We start from the raw sequence: 16,714 nt of genomic DNA on the forward strand, positions 1-16,714 counted from the left end.
TCTACGAGTATACTTATGTATTGTTTTATTAAAATCTTATAACACCTTATTCCTTGTTTTATAACAACTGTGTGCAGTCTATGCCCAGCCCATCATCAGTAAGGCCAGGGCTGATCTGTTGAAAAGTCACTTCCTTCCTACGCTGGAGAAGCTGAAGAAGAAAACAGTGAAGGTGGTGACGGAGGAGGAGTTACTGAAAGCTGACAGTAAAGGAGACACCCAGGAGGCTGAGCTACTCATCCTGGATGAGTTTGCAGTCCTCTGCAGAGACCTCTATGCCTTCTACCCAATGCTAATCCGCTATGTAGACAACAACAGGTGAGCCATGCTGCACCTTGGGTAATGTAGTTCAAGTGAAATGTGTTTATGTGTATGTGTTTGTTTTTTTTTTACCATAGGTTATATTGTTTTGAAGCAGTGACCCTGTTTGGTTGCAAGTCTTTGGAGCAGAGAGTTTTACATCTTTATTCTGTTGGTTAATGTACTGTCTTTTCCCCTGCAGGTCCAGGTGGCTGAAAGAGCCAGACGCTGACTCCAATGAACTCTTTAGAATGGTTGCTGAGATCTTTATCCTCTGGTGCAAATCACATGTAAGATTTCCCTTCATAATCAAATGGACAAACAAAATGTAACAATGCTGAGTCAATTCAGATTGAGAAACAAAGCAGAGATGTCTTTGTGTACGTTGTTAATACTCTTTCCTCAGAATTTTAAAAGGGAGGAGCAGAATTTTGTGGTTCAGAATGAAATCAACAACCTGTCCTTCCTGACTGGCGATAACAAGACAAAGATTTCAAAGGTAGGGCTCACTGATGTGTACTTGCTTTCCCGGACAGTCCAAACAGTGCAGCATATGAGCCTTATCTCCAGTACCGGAGAGCTGTGCAACCTGCTCTGCTGTCTGCCAGTGTGTTCTCCAGCTGAGCCTGGTTAATGGATCCATTCAGCCGAGGCAGGGTGTTCTGCTCCAATACTGCAACACATTAATGCTCATTATTCCCTGTGGCCAAACAATTGAACAAATACAGAGGTTAACACATACACCGCTACCCTGGTACTTTCTTAATTATTCAACTTTTGCTTCTCATATAAATAGAAATATGTTGGTGTATTTATATGCAGTTGATGAGATCTTTCTTTTGCTGGGTTGAATATGACTGTGTTGTTCTCTCGGTGCAGTCCTTTTCATGTTGATACTTCACAGTACAGGTAGAGCCAGGCTGGGCTTTTTTCTGGCCATCACTATATTTCAAACGCTTCCTGTGCACAGATTTTCAGCCTGTTTGCAGATTTATCTGGTGAAGAAAAAGCGTAGCCCATAAGGCAGTGAAATAAGCTCCAGTGAGGTCAAGGTAGCAATTCAATAGTAACGGTGGCAATTGAGAAAGTCACTATAATGGCTCTTTATTAACTGCTTTATAAACTGTTGTGTGCCCCTACTGATGTACTATATCCAACCAGTAGCAACCAACTAAATATTCAAATCACTACCCGTTATTCCAAAAATGCACCCAATGGGAATGAGTGGCGCCTGAGACCAAAGACAGGTTGATCACATCCCTCTGCCCTGGGGTTAGTCAGGAGGTCAGGACCAGGAGAGGAAGCATAAGAGGAAGCGAGGAGAGTTCTACTCGGTCCAGACCTCCCTGATCGTGGCTGCGCTGAAGAAGATGCTGCCCATCGGACTGAACATGTGCACCCCGGGAGACCAGGAGCTCATCTCCCTGGCCAAGACGCGCTACCTTCTGGTGAGATGGCCTGTATCGCCCATATGGAGCCCGTACTGGTGTAGGAGCCCTGGTCGCACAGTGCCCCCCATGCTGACCGTGTGTTCTTGTCTCGCATCAACAGAAAGACACAGACGAAGAAGTGAAGGACCATGTAAGGAGGAATCTGCATCTGCAAGAGAAGGTCAGTGATACTGTTATTGTCATCTGAGGAACTGTAGAAACAGTGTTTTATTTCCCCCCGGGCATTTTAGATGCGAGGTGGGCTGGATTCAAAGCCGTCCGGCAGCAGTAACTGCACGGGAGGCGGAGACTCAGACTACCGCGCTGTAATGTTTCCTGACCACCTTCATCGTTCTAACCCCCCCCAGTCCGAGGACCCCGCCGTGCGCTGGCAGCTGAACTTGTATAAAGATGTGATGGTAAAGAACGAAGGCCCCCCAGATCCTGAGAACACAGTCTGCCGTGTCCAAAGCATCTCAGCTGCGGTCTTTCATCTGGAGCAGGTAAGCCCTTCTGGCGAGACTCTGTTCATTTGGATGCCTTTTCTGTTACCTTCCTATATCCTTCAGCTCTCCCGTTGTCTTGATACTTCCTCTCTCCAGGAAATACTACCTGACCTCTGTTTTCATGTGGATATGTGATACATGTGGAAGGGGTTGGACAAAAATGCAGAAACCAAACATCCATCATATAAGGATTAATTAAGCAATGAGCCACAAGGGGTTGTAATATATGGGCAATTACTACAACGCTCATGAGATGCCTAATATTTGTGCTATACTGTGTCATACCAATCAGCATTCAGGATTCCAACCACCCTGTTGATAATAACATATATATATCTAATACAGTCTGTATTTGAGATCATATGATTCGCCCTATATAATATGATACTGCAACTGACATTATGTCTTTTTTAGGTGGAGCAGCCGTTGAGGTCTAAGAAGTGTGTGTGGCAGAAGCTCCTGTCCAAACAGAGAAAGCGTGCGGTGGTGGCCTGCTTCCGCATGGCTCCGCTGTACAACCTGCCCAGGTATCACACGCCCAGCTTCATCCTTAATCTTCATTAGCTCACTGACATATTAGTTAGACATTAGTGTGGGACAAGCCAGCTGCCAATACCACTACTGGGAGGCAGCCGCCTGTGTACAACTTAGCATTTTCCAAGCTAACTCTCACAGAGCTCTTTCTCTCTCTGCCTCATGAGTCTCATCCCTCTTTTCCAGAGTTCTGATCATGTATTAATGTAAAGCTTCCCTCCCCCAATCTGCACGACAAATGTCTCGCCTCAGGCTTTTGTCACGGAATAGAATTGGACACTGGCAATTTCATGCCCTGCTGCCCTGTAACTCAGTTGGAGTTACTCAGGAAGAGAGACAGCAAGGAGAAAAATAATTAGGAGCTCAACCTGGGGGCGGCCATCTTTATTGTGTGCTTGAATGTCACTAAATGATTCATTCCACCAAGATATTGGGGTTATTTTGGGAATGTGACCCTACATCACATTTCTGAGTGATGGGTAGGCGCGAGCCTTAAATCAAGGGGCAATGGCATTTTCTTCTGAGGATATTTGACAAAATGTGTACTTTTCCTTTCCACCTCTAAAACTAGAATACCTGTACTACTTGTGTCAGTGCCTCACTACCCTTTCTACAGCATCTCTCTGCCTCTTCTTCTTCTGTTCTCTCCTTAATGACATCACTATACTATACCTCCCCTTAGGCACAAAAGTAATAATTACTTCCTGAACGCCTACCGACGCTATTGGCTTGAAAAAATGCATGAGAACACAGACTATGACCGTCTGCTCTCCATGCTGATGGTAATGTAACGTTCAGACAACGTTTGTGACCTGTTCCTCAACCCTGTCCAAACATGGTTTGTGCTGTAACTCTCATACAGTGATCCCACTGGCATCCTAACTGGTCTGCCGATAGGCCTAGCTGCACTCATCACATTCACTCATTCGCCGTGACCAAAAATCTCTCCCGAGTTCTAGGTTTCTGTACGCGCATTCAACTGAAACGATCGCTGTGTGCTGTAGATGCTGCTAGACCACTGTATGTCCTGAGATCTGTCCACTGCTGCATACAGCACATGACTGCGTTACGAAACGGGGGTTACAGTTACAGTAAATCCAAGTCATCCAAGTTGTTTCTCCGCGGTGACCAGTTGGATGTGCCAGTGCCCTCTACTAACCAGAATGAACGGTTGTTAACGTAATACCCCTCTCCTCTCCTCTGTTGTCCGCGCTGCTCCACCCTGCTAACCCTCCTAATCTCCCTCTGCCCCCCAGGCATCGCTCTATTAACCTCTTCCTCCTGGGCTATCAGAGAATATGGATAGAGACAGAGACGTACTCTTTTGAAGAGAAGCTAGTTCAGGACCTGGCAGTAAGTACTTTACTGTCCCCCCCCCCCTTGCTGCCTAGCCCCCCCTCTCTGTGTTACCTGTCGGGCTAGCCTGTTCTCTCCATCCTCGCACCCGTAATAAAACATGAGCGCTTTGTCAGCACTATGCCCGCCAAGCGCCGAGGGAGTTTCGCCAGATATCCTTGTTCTGCTGTTGGCTCTGTGTCGCTCTATCCTCTGCCAACTGAAGTGCCCACTCGGGCATGCATGACATTGCATGCCAGCCACAGTGTACTATACTGCTCCGTTGTCCGTTTGTAGTTTCCCCTGCCCACAGGGGTAAGGAAGCGTTCACCCACACCACAACACTATGGCTTACTGGGGAAATTTATGAAAGGTGCACAGTGTCATTTGAAGAATTTATTGTCAAGAAAGAAACACTTTAAGTTGACTTTCTTTACCACTATGATACTTACCGTCCCCTCATGTGTAACTGTCAGAATCTGCTAAATTCCTTTTGAACAGGAAAGACAGAGATTTTAAAAACCCTTTCATACTTTATAAGCCCTTTTTGTAGATTTGATTGACCTAAAATGCATTGAACGTCTCCACAGATAAAACATATTGCCAGGTGGATATCATCATCGAGGGCTTTTGCACCATCCTTTCCTATTGGCCTTTCTTTACTAGGGATGAAGAAGTGAACTAGAGTATGGGTCAAGCTCATGGAGAGTCACGCCGAACCCCCTTCTTCCTGCCTTCATCCCTCCAGAACAAACCATTTGACATGGCTGACCTTGACATTTATCATTCAAACGAATGTTTCTGTGCATTTGCTTGCATGCTGTACTGAACGGTAGCAACGTCCCATTTCGTGCTTGATGCTGTAGGGTTTGAAATCCCCCCCCCAGGCAGTCATACCTTGTGTTACTCGAGCCATGTTGTGCTGCATGCTTTAGTGAGACAGGGTTCTGGCAGCAAATGCTACATCTGTCATTTAAAAGTGTTGGAGCAGTCTGTTTTCCCTAAGGTAAGTGAAATCATAGTGTATTTGTTGTGTGCACAGTTAACAGATGCTGTATTGGCTGCAGCGACATGCTTGTGTTGCCAGATTTTCAACAACGGCGTACAGCAAGATAGGACTGCTAATAAAGTAGGCTGTCTTCTGCATATGGGTAGTAATCCATGCATAGTTATGCTTTATGCTTCAGGGCGGTAGATTGCCTAGTGGCTTTCAAAATATTGGAGGCTCTGCGTTTTGGAGACATGGCTTGCTGACCTTAAATGTTGGCCACCAATGACAGTAAAATATTTTATATACAGCTCCGGAAAAAAATAAAATAATTAAGAGACCACCTTTTTCTTTCCTTTCCCAAAAAGTTGAAAAGGAAGGTTTTGAGTGAGGTACAGAAAGGTTAAAATTAAGAAACCACTGCAAATTGAAAGCTTCTGTTCCTCACTCAAAACTTTCCTTTTTAACTTTTTTGGAAAGGAAAGAAAAAGGTGCCGTGGTCTTTTAATTTTATCCGGAGCTGTATTTTACATTTCTATGTAATATAACTCAAATTAACAATGCTGATTGCATACAGTAATAGTAGTAACTTTCAACATTTGCTTTTGCATAGGCTCTTGAGGAACTCCTACAACTCTAACACAATGCCATTAATAACCATATATGAACAAAATTCCATTGGCAAAATTATTTTAGGGCTCTGCATGGACCAGCTAGTTTATTCCAGGAACCCTTGGCTACAGTTAAACATTAAATGTTCTTCCAAAACCGTAACCAAAGGCGCGAATATGAACCCATTGACTGAAATGTGCAAGTGTTCCTTGGGGAACTCCAGAGTTCCTTGAGTCAGCCTTAAATCTGAGAGTGTGTCAGATGTGTATCGGGTCATATAGGCGCCTCTCTGTGGACACAGATACTGTCTAATGACATGTAATGGGGGGCTCAGGCTTTAGGGTGGTTCTCTGATGTGTGGCTGTTTGTGCAGAAGACCCAACTGAAGGTGGAGGAGGAGGAAGAGGAGGAGGCAGAGAGGCAGCCAGACCCTCTTCATCAGCTCATCCTGCATTTCAGTCACAATGCGCTCACTGAGCGGAGGTAAACACACACACACACACACACACACACACACACACACACACACACTAAAGCAGCTGGCATCGTGCTGCTAGATCCATATGTGTTGTGTAATATTGCAGGTGTTTTCCTTGACTAATAAACTGTCGCAATAAATAATCACTGCAGCATCTCTTCCTATTGTACACAGGGAGAGGCACCCGACTGTGAATGTGTCACGTTTCTTCTTAGTAATGTACCTGAGACTCTTCTTATGGAGTATATTTCAGTGTATTTTAGGTTTATTCACACATTTACTCTGCTCTTACACACAGTTCTTTGGAGGAGGACCCTTTATATATTGCATATGCAGACATGATGGCAAAGGTATTAAATCTACTGTACATGCATTACTTTTTGAATAAACGTATAGTGTAGCGGTCATCAGAGACAACGTGGACCTAACAAAGCTTCTGTTGCCTTTAGAGTTGTGCAGAAGATGAAGAGGAGGAAGACGGAGAAGGAAAAGAGAAAACATTTGAGGTGTTTCATGTCTCCCGTCAAGACTTTCATTCGGAATGACTCCTTCCAAATGGTTTTGCAGGGAGCTGTTTGTGCTCATGCGTGTGTATGTGTTTGCCCGTTGACCTGACAGGAAAAAGAGATGGAGAAGCAGAAGACACTGTATCAGCAGGCCAGGCTGCATGACAGGGGAGCAGCTGAGATGGTGTTGCAGATGATCAGTGCGAGCAAAGGTGCAGGAGACCCACCACACAGACACACACTGTCAGACACACACTTTCACACGTGCAATATCAATCTCCTTGACTGTCCCCGTCAGGTTCTCTTGGGCCCATGGTGACCTTTACTCTGAAGCTGGGCATCTCCATTCTGAACGGGGGGAACATTGTGGTGCAGCAGGTACTGTGCAATATTCACGAAACCAAACATCAATCACTTATTTGGGCAATATATTGTACCGTTCACATTCCAATGTGTGCATTTCCTTACTCTAGAAAATGCTTGACTATCTGAAGGAAAAAAGAGATGCTGGCTTTTTCAAAAGTCTGTCAGGACTTATGCAGTCTTGCAGGTAAATTGATATCCGAGCACTCAAAACTATCTTTGACGTCTTTTTTTGCATTTGAGCGACGCAAAACCAATGCGCTCTATATTTTTCCTCCACATTCATTAGTGTCCTGGATTTGAATGCGTTCGAAAGGCAAAACAAAGCGGAAGGCCTTGGGATGGTGACTGAAGAAGGATCAAGTAAGTCGGGGGAAGAAATGTGCGACCGTGGCAGAATCCTAACCTCTTCCTCCAGTCAACACAGAGAGGAATGCATACCTGAGAAATGTTGTGATTTTGGAAACATTTAATTCTAGAGATCAGAATATTTCTTACTTTCAAGGGGACAACATTGTGCTTTTTAGGAGTACAGTATGACCCTGAAGTCTCTCTGTTGAACTCTTCTGACCCCTCCCCTTTCCTGCCGCCCAGCCACTTGGTCTCACGTTGAGCTGTCTTCTGATGTCCAACCAGGGAATGCTCGCAGACAAAGCCAGTCTCAAATTGCATTTTATCACTGATGCAATTTTTGGTAGCTAGCTCTTACTGCTTGTGCCACAGTCATTGGTCAATGTGTTCCACCTGGCTGTACATCCTGCCCACAGATAAACATTAATTGAAAAAGGTAATGTTACGTCTCAACTGTACCTGGATGCTACTGACGTGTATCCTACACGATTATGCACGAGCAATAACGGCAAGCCTGTCATTACGATCGGCCCGCTAATGATTGGCCCGTGCCTTTTGGTGTTGGAAGAGAGCCAACATGCACTGGGCGCAGTGTGAGCGTGCCATACCCGCTCCTTTGTTTCGGCGGAGAAGCTCATCTCCGTGGCACTGTGTTTGACTTCGCTGTGCAGGCCAACCTGTGCCACTGTGTGTTCCTCAGTCATGTGATGTCTGGTCGCTGTCTGTCAACAACAAGAGTAAAAAAAAAACACCAACACCAAAAACACGACCTATACACGCCGTAGATCATCCTCTCCATTAGCTTTTAATGGAGTGCACATGGACATGTTCTCATGCATAAATACAGCTCATCTCACCTCATATAATCAGGCATAAGTGATGGTGACTGTAGTTCTGTAATGTCTCCTCAGTCCAAAGTGTGTAGCAGAACCTGTAGTCCTCCCCGCATGTCTTCTGTATGTCCGAAACAATGACTGTAGCCACGTGGTCCAAAGCTTAAAGTGATGTTGATATCTCTCTTCTTGTTCCTTACTTCTTACTGAAAACTCAACGTCTTCTCCTTTGCTTATGTCTGCTTTTTTTTTTTGTTTGTTTCTTCTTTATCATTTTTTAACTCATCGGTCGCAGTCAACGTGAGTGAGCGGGGTAAATACATGGTTTAGATTCTACTTATTTCGCCATGCTGCCATCTTGACTGCCCTCCGTCCAACTACCTCCCCCCCCTCCCTCTGTCTGGAATGTGATGATAACCTACTACTCTGGTCTAAAGCAACACATGCATGCTCCAATTAGACATTCAGTCAGATTTGACTATCCAATTAGTCTCTGATATCTCTCCTCATATAAAGTTAGTGCTTGTTGTCTGTGCGGAAATGTCTGTTTCTTTATGTTGATAATACTAACCAATATTACTTGATTAAGCCACTTATTCATAAGAATAAAATTCACAAAGCTTTGCTTGTATTCCGAAGTTCAAAACAACAAAGCTGTCATTCAGTTTTATTCTTATCAGCCATGCCTGTGTGTAACGTATATTTAAGTGAAAATGATGGAAAATGCCTTGCAGTGAATACACTCCCAAAGTTTCAGTGTAGGTGCTTTAAGACTAGACTTTGTGGGACTTGAAATTGATGCTACCCATGGTGTAAGCCTGTGTTAGATAAATCAGAGTGGGGTGTCAGAACTAACTCCCTCCTGCCCCAAGAGGACTGTCGTCAATCTCTTCTCTTGTCTCCAGGTTCCAAGGTACTGCAGAACGATGAGTTCACAAAGGACCTCTTTAGGTTTCTGCAGCTGCTCTGTGAGGGACACAACAACGGTATGTTCTCCCTAAAATGCAATACGTCAGTAGTGGTTTAGGGACTCTTCTGAGAGACCTAATGTCTGTTTCTGAGAGACCTAATGTCTGTTTCTGAGAGACCTAATGTCTGTTTCTGAGAGACCTAACATACCACCCGCAATAATGAACCACGTATAGCATTATTTTGCTGGACTCTGATCAAGATCCTCTCACAACCTCTTTCATTTGACCCTTTTTCTTTAGATTTCCAGAACTTCTTGCGGACACAGACAGGGAACACCACCACAGTAAATATCATAATCAGCACCGTGGATTACCTGCTCCGTCTGCAGGTGAAATGCTGTCCTCAAGCCTCGCTCCCTACATGCTTTATGTGCTTTATGTATTTATACTATCATGTGTTACTGGCTTATTTATCTAATATTAGGAATCGATCAGTGATTTCTACTGGTACTACTCTGGGAGAGACATCATGGATGAGGCTGGTCAGAGGAACTTCTCAAAGGCCCTGGCTGTGGCCAAGCAGATTTTCAACTCTCTCACTGAGTACATACAGGTAACATGCCTTTTTGGGTGCAGCGGTAACGTCGCTGCCTCGCTGTACAACTGCTTTGTTGAAGCCTGGAGTTCAAATCCTGGTTGCAGCATACCAACCATGCCGGGAGTTCTGCATGTGGCAGGGCAAAAAGGGGCTGGTGGAGTTGGTGTAGACTTGCTTTTTTGCACTACAGAGAATCCTTGTGGTCCAGCACATGCCAGTTCAATCTTGGTTGTGGGCTGGTGAATGCATTCTCCTCCAAGTGCATGGTTGCTGGCAAGTACCTCCTTATTGAGCCTGCAGTGTCATTACAAGCATAATGGCATGGTGTTGATGTGCTTTAAAGGACATGTCTTAATCTTCAACTCTCCCAAGCTTGATGGGAGTTGCTGTAATTAGGCAAGGCCATAAGCACAAATTCTACTTCAGAAAATATGGAGGGGAAAATAAATCTAAAATGATTTCCAAACAAACCGAAGACTCATGGTTTGGACAAAAGAATCCTTCATCGACAGGAATGAGTTGTTTGGTAATTCATGGTGATCTGTAGAGATGTCTTCTGTGTCCCCAGGGCCCATGTATTGGAAACCAACAGAGCCTGGCTCACAGCAGGCTATGGGATGCAGTGGTGGGCTTCCTGCATGTGTTTGCCAACATGCAGATGAAGCTGTCACAGGTAATACAGCTGTAAAATACAGAATTACACTTCAACAGTTTTCTATTAGACTCATTTCTTGTCAATCAGTGGCTCGATATTTGATGTATAATTTCAGATATCAAAACTGGTTAGTGTGAACATCGTAACACTGTCAGAACTCTACCCATCCACGTGATGGATGCATATGCCATGTAAACACGGCATTAGAAACGCCAAATACAGGACTCAAATGATGTATTTCCTAAAGCAAATTATGTTTTGCTTATACATTTCTAAGCATGTTTTGTGTGTATTGCATATTTTTAATTTGGTTTAACATAGTTATTGATGCAATCGGCTGTGTTTTGCTTGTTTAGAATGTTACCACAGTAGTTGGTAATCTACAGTATATTATTCATTTTATGATTGTAAATTGTGATACAACTCGGTCTGTGACTGCGAGAAACTAATGAAACATACTACTACCACTACTAATACTACGGAACCGTTTGTCTGAACAGTTCACATCCAGGCTGACTAGGTCAATCTGCAGTGTTGCCACTAGATGGCCCCCTCAGCTCAGTGATGTACCTAACAGCGTGCCTGGTTGACATTTTCTGCCTGCATTAATTTGAGAGGAATGTGTGATCCATCACTCCCACAGCCAGACACCTTCTATGTGCTTTAGAACCGATAACCCAGATGGGATTGGAACCTCTTGGACCGTCAGACTGCCTCATTATCTCCGGGTTATCAGAAGGAAAAGGGCTGTTTGCAGGTGGCCAGATTGACAGGGCGGCCGGGCGTATTTTGATTAAACTAATCAAAGTCCCTCCTCAGATTGATTGCGTGCTTGTAGCCGTCTCTGTGGAGGCCCAAAATGAGTCAGCCCCTCTTCGCCATCTGCTTGGGCCTAGATGAATGACATTATGCTGTGTGCTGATGGATGGATGGGGCCTAGCGAGGCCTAGCAGGGCCCGGCACTCGCAGAGAGCCTTGATCTCTCCAAATGCCACTCTGGGATATTAGCAGCAGGCTGGCCACTGACAGAGAGTGGTTCTAATCTTTTTGATGTGGTCCAGGATGTGTCACAAAGTAGCTTTTGTTTCCTCCGCCCCCAGGACTCGAGTCAGATTGAATTATTAAAGGAGCTGCTGGACCTGCAGAAAGACATGATCGTGATGATGCTCTCCCTTCTGGAAGGTTCTGTTTCACTTCTTTATATAGTCTGCGTGTTTGTGTGTGCTCCAAATCTGATAGCACTAATACAAAATATCTAATGCGTATGTGTGTCTTCACAGTCCCAGATGTGCTGCTAGGTGTTCTCATGTCTGTTTTCTAAATTAGTTTTTATTGCTAGCTAGTGTTACTCGGGGAGATTGAGAATTCCATGTGACTGTTGCTCTATTTAGTACTGTGGAGTGGCGGCTCCTGATTGGCTGTGTAGTAGTGGCCATGCCAAATTGTGACAGCATATTTACAGTGGGGAGAACAAATATTTGATACACTGCCGATTTTGCAGGTTTTCCTACTTACAAAGCATGTAGAGGTCTGTAAATGTTATCATAGGTACACTTCAACTGTGAGAGACGGAATCTAAAACAAAAATCCAGAAAATCACATTGTATGATTTTTAAATAATGAATTTGCATTGTATTACATGACATAAGTATTTGATCACGTACCAACCAGTAAGAATTCCGGCTCTCACAGAGAAGCCCTCCTGTTCTTCCTGTATTAACTGCACCTGTTTGAACTCGTTACCTGTCTAAAAGACACCTGTCCACACACTCAATCAAACAGACTCCAACCTCCCCACAATGGCCAAGACCAGAGAGCTGTGTAAGGACATCAGGGATAAAATTGTAGACCTGCACAAGGCTGGGACGGGCTACAGGACAATAGGCAAGCAGCTTGGTGAGAAGGCAACAATGGTTGGCGCAATTATTAGGAAATTGAAGATTATTTTAAGTTCTGCTTCAAATACTTATGTCATGCAATAAAATGCAAATTAATTACTTAAAAATAATAAAATGTGATTTTCTGGATTTTTGTTTTAGATTCTGTCACTCACAGTTGAAGTGCACCTATGATAAAAATGACAGACTTCTACATGCTTTGTACGTGGGAAAACCTGCAAAATCGGCAGTGTATCAAATACTTGTTCTCCCCACTGTATATCAACAGACATGTATAATGCTCCATTCAAGCAATCAATTACTGCTCAATCAAATTAAATGTATTATTTTGCTCTGTTAACATGCCAGGCAAGAATAAATAAAACTTGCAGTCCCAAGCATAGCTTTAGCCAAAAATATACTGTAACAACAAATATTGGCACATTGATGGAAATTTCAATAGATCAATAGCTAGAACAATAACTAGCCAACTAAGGATTCCGATTCACAGAACTTTGGAGAAATAAGAGCGACGTCTTACCTATCTAGAAATAACCATTAACATATGAAGGTAATTAAAAGACTACAACATTGTTGCTGAGTTTGCCTATCTAGTTACCTACAGCCAGAATGTAATCTCAGCAGTGGATAGCAATGACAACAAAGTGATACGTATTTCTTATAGTAGTTTCAAGCCAGTGGCCAACACTAAACACAGAAAATGATCAATTGAATTAGCTATTACCTTTCATTACGGTGTGAAGACAGTCCAGCTCGCACTGTAACTCTTCTTTCATTGATTGTACCATCCAAAGTCCAAAATATGTTGAGGAAGCAATTCACTAACACTCTTAGCAGCCATTATATATATTTTTCCGTTAATCATAATCACCACAATGTTCAAATATTGATTTTGGTCAGGCTTATAGTGAGTAATTCGTTCCAACTAAAATACTTTTCATTTTAAGATATTTAGGATCAGGTGATTGCGAGTTACCCTTTCTAGAAATACCTGGAGCTTGTAAATAGTTTGTTTTATATATTTTTACTTTGTAGCTGACATGCCCGTCCATAGCTGTCTGCCCTGTGGTACTCCACCAGTTATGTATTGTAGAGGCTTCCATTTTGTTTACTGTGTACTTTGGTTACTGTGTACTTTAGTTACTGTGTACTTTGGTTACTGTGTACTTTGTATTGTACATCCTAAACTTTAGTGACCTTACCAACCTACAGGTAATGTTGTCAATGGAACCATCGGCAAACAGATGGTGGACACATTGGTAGAGTCATCAAGCAATGTGGAAATGATTCTCAAGTTCTTTGACATGTTCCTCAAACTCAAAGACTTAACCACCTCTGACAACTTTAAGGAGTATGACCCAGACAGCAAGGGAGTGATCTCCAAGAAGGAGTTTCAAAAGTCCATGGAGAACCAGAAACAGTATTCTCAGTCAGAGATCGAGTTCCTGCTCTCCTGCGCAGAGGCTGATGAGAATGACATGTTCAACTACGAGGAGTTTGTGGAGCGTTTTCATGAACCAGCCAAGGACATTGGATTTAATGTGGCAGTTCTGCTCACCAACTTATCAGAACACATGCCTCACGATGCCCGTCTAGCCACCTTCCTGGACCTGGCAGAGAGCGTGATCAACTACTTTGAGCCTTACCTGGGCCGCATCGAGATCATGGGTGGAGCTAAGCGCATCGAGAGGGTTTACTTTGAGATCAGTGAGTCCAGCCGAACGCAGTGGGAGAAGCCTCAGGTCAAAGAGTCCAAGAGACAGTTCATCTTTGACGTGGTCAATGAGGGCGGAGAGAGCGAGAAGATGGAATTGTTTGTCAACTTCTGTGAGGACACCATTTTTGAGATGCAGCTCGCCTCCCAGATCTCTGAGCCTGATGCAATGGAGCGTCCGGAGGAGGACGAGGACGACAGACAGAGTTTGGAGGAGGAGCTGGATGAGGAAGATGAGGAGAGAAGGATGGAGTCTCACTCAGCGTTCACCAACTCGTGCGTCTCCATGAGAAAAAACCTGTCCAGCTTCCGCCAGCTGCTCACCTTCCGGAGCATGCGACGGCAGTACCGAAGGTTTAGGAGGATGAGTGTGAGAGAGTTGGTCCGAGGCTTCTTCTCCTTCTTCTGGATGATAATCACGGGCCTCTTCCGCTTTCTCTACAACCTGGTGTGGGGTTTTTTCCACATCCTGTGGTCCTCCATGTTCGGAGGGGGCCTAGTGGAAGGGGCCAAAAACATGAAGGTTACGGACATCCTGGGGAACATGCCAGACCCCACCCAGTTTGGTATCCATGGCGATGTGCTGGAGGCGGAGAAGATGGATGCCAGCGAGGCGTCTTCAGTGGCTGAGATGGGCCACATGGCCCAGGGGGACAAGGCAGAGGCAGACCTAATGGCTGAGTTGCTCAACATCCCAACCAAGAGCCAGGGAGGCAAGCACGGGGCCGAACCAGGCCTCGGGGACATGGGGGAAGTAGTTGGGGTCGACGCCCCCTCTTTAGCCAGCGCCGTCAAGCAGAAGAAGGCCAAGGTCGGTATTTGAATCTCCTGTACAATCTCTCATAGTCCCTCTTATAAAATAAGTCATCGGTGTAAGATCTGGCCTCCATAATATGTGTCACCAAATTGTATGATAGTAGTAGTTTAACCAGGATTCCATGTGTTTCCTGAAGGAGGCTGCAACTAAAGAGCATAGCAACGGAGATCACAAAGCTGAGCCAGAAAAAGCAGAGTGAGTGGTCCAATGCAGTCCTTGATCCTTGATGTGATTGCACCTGATTTGATTCCCTGTAGGAACACAATATTCCCTACCCGGTCCGAGGGAACTGATCTGTTGAGGGGGCTTGTCGGTCTGTGTATCGCTCTGTTTGACAGTGTGTGTTTGTGTTTGCAGCGCAGAGGATGAGGAGAAGAAGGACAAGGACAAAGCCAAAGAGGAGGCACCACCTGAGACCCCACCAGAGGAGAGAAAGGCTGCCAAGAAAAGACCAGGACTGAAGAAAGAACCGCCTGAGGCTTTTATGGCAAGCTTCTGCGCTGGCCTGGAAATCTACCAGACCAAGATGCTGGTGAGACCAGACTCTGATCAGTTCGTGTGTAGCATAATGTACACACAAAGTAGCTGTGGGTTAGTACAGAAGCTCTAGAGCATAAACAAAAAAAAGAGAGTAAAGTGACTGCTGTGATTTTGCCATTGAAACTTAAATGAATATTAAAACTCACATGTAGTCTCTCTGAAGTGTCTGGTACATGGAGAGTAGCAGGCCTTGTGGGGGTTGGAGTTAATGGAAATTAAAACAAAGTAGTAACAACAGTACATCTTCACTAGCAAATCCCCTGCAGTCCTCTTTTATGTAGGCCCTTGTCTAAGCTCACGGACCCTGGCCTATTAACCTCTATTCCCAAGGTAGTCACCGTGTTTTATGAAGCTTAGCATGTTAACTTGGCTTAAACAGGTTTGGAGAATGACTAGCTGACACGAAATGTTTGTGTAATGTTCAGATAACAACAAGAAGGCAGGATTCACCGAGAGGTATTGAAAGCATCACACAAAGAATAAAGGATCTATAAACTGCAACAGATCTGATAACTTTTGTGACATTATATGCTAGCAATACCATGTTTTTTTTTTTGCAATCTCATCCTAGATATTATATTGTTTTTTTACAACATTATGTTATTATTATCTGAAACATATTGGCACCACATATTACTTTAAAAAAATGTTTTTATCTTATCTGACTATGTATGTGTTTGCAGAACTATCTGGCCAGAAACTTCTACAACCTTCGTTTCTTGGCGTTGTTTGTTGCTTTCGCCATCAACTTTATTCTCCTCTTCTACAAGGTAGGTCCATCGCTACCTTCAAGCAATATGATGCGCAATGCGTGTGGTCTATTGCAAATATACAATGGGTGTGGTCAATGGCAAATATACAATGGGTGTGGTCTATGGCAAATATACACTGGGTGTGGTCTATGGCAAATATACAATGGGTGTGGTCTATGGCAAATATACACTGGGTGTGGTCTATGGCAAATATACAATGGGTGTGGTCTATGGCAAATATACACTGTGTACTGTCTTTGGCAAATATACACTGGGTATGGTCTATGGCAAATATACACTGGGTGTGGTCTATGGCAAATACAGCTCCGGCAAAAATTAAGAGATCACTGCAAATTGAACGCTTCTGTTCCTCACTCTAAACTTTTTTGAAAAGGAAAGAAAAAGGTGCACCGGTCTGTTAATTTTTTCCAGAGCTGTATACACTGGCTAAGAGCTGTTCTTATGTGTGGTAAATGCCTTTGTACAGCCCTTAGCCTTGGTGCATTCATCATAAACCCTAACCCCCATGGTGCCTTATTGCCAATATAAACTGGTTGCCAATCTAATTAGAGCAATGAAACGTGTAGTTCCGG

The 16,714-nt window shown here is 44.1% G+C and overlaps 1 protein-coding gene across 1 annotated transcript in view; it reads left to right on the forward strand.

Moving 5' to 3' along the window:
• Positions 1-16,714, forward strand: part of LOC105015717 (ryanodine receptor 3) — a 113,040-nt gene that overhangs the window by 91,779 nt on the left and 4,547 nt on the right. Inside the window, exons 68-91 of the mRNA XM_020054320.2 lie at positions 78-318; positions 503-590; positions 707-799; positions 1,578-1,748; positions 1,852-1,911; positions 2,099-2,233; positions 2,651-2,763; positions 4,027-4,123; positions 6,079-6,188; positions 6,482-6,533; positions 6,633-6,689; positions 6,802-6,901; positions 6,988-7,067; positions 7,163-7,239; positions 7,342-7,415; positions 9,142-9,222; positions 9,448-9,536; positions 9,632-9,760; positions 10,314-10,418; positions 11,501-11,582; positions 13,511-14,823; positions 14,966-15,024; positions 15,187-15,361; positions 16,053-16,139. Coding sequence (XP_019909879.2) covers positions 78-318; positions 503-590; positions 707-799; positions 1,578-1,748; positions 1,852-1,911; positions 2,099-2,233; positions 2,651-2,763; positions 4,027-4,123; positions 6,079-6,188; positions 6,482-6,533; positions 6,633-6,689; positions 6,802-6,901; positions 6,988-7,067; positions 7,163-7,239; positions 7,342-7,415; positions 9,142-9,222; positions 9,448-9,536; positions 9,632-9,760; positions 10,314-10,418; positions 11,501-11,582; positions 13,511-14,823; positions 14,966-15,024; positions 15,187-15,361; positions 16,053-16,139 — 3,668 coding nt within the window. The remainder of the gene's footprint in view (positions 1-77; positions 319-502; positions 591-706; positions 800-1,577; positions 1,749-1,851; positions 1,912-2,098; positions 2,234-2,650; positions 2,764-4,026; positions 4,124-6,078; positions 6,189-6,481; positions 6,534-6,632; positions 6,690-6,801; positions 6,902-6,987; positions 7,068-7,162; positions 7,240-7,341; positions 7,416-9,141; positions 9,223-9,447; positions 9,537-9,631; positions 9,761-10,313; positions 10,419-11,500; positions 11,583-13,510; positions 14,824-14,965; positions 15,025-15,186; positions 15,362-16,052; positions 16,140-16,714) is intronic.

The sequence above is a fragment of the Esox lucius genome, chromosome 15 (assembly GCF_011004845.1).
Source record: "Esox lucius isolate fEsoLuc1 chromosome 15, fEsoLuc1.pri, whole genome shotgun sequence".
Classification (NCBI taxonomy): Eukaryota; Metazoa; Chordata; class Actinopteri; order Esociformes; family Esocidae; genus Esox; species Esox lucius.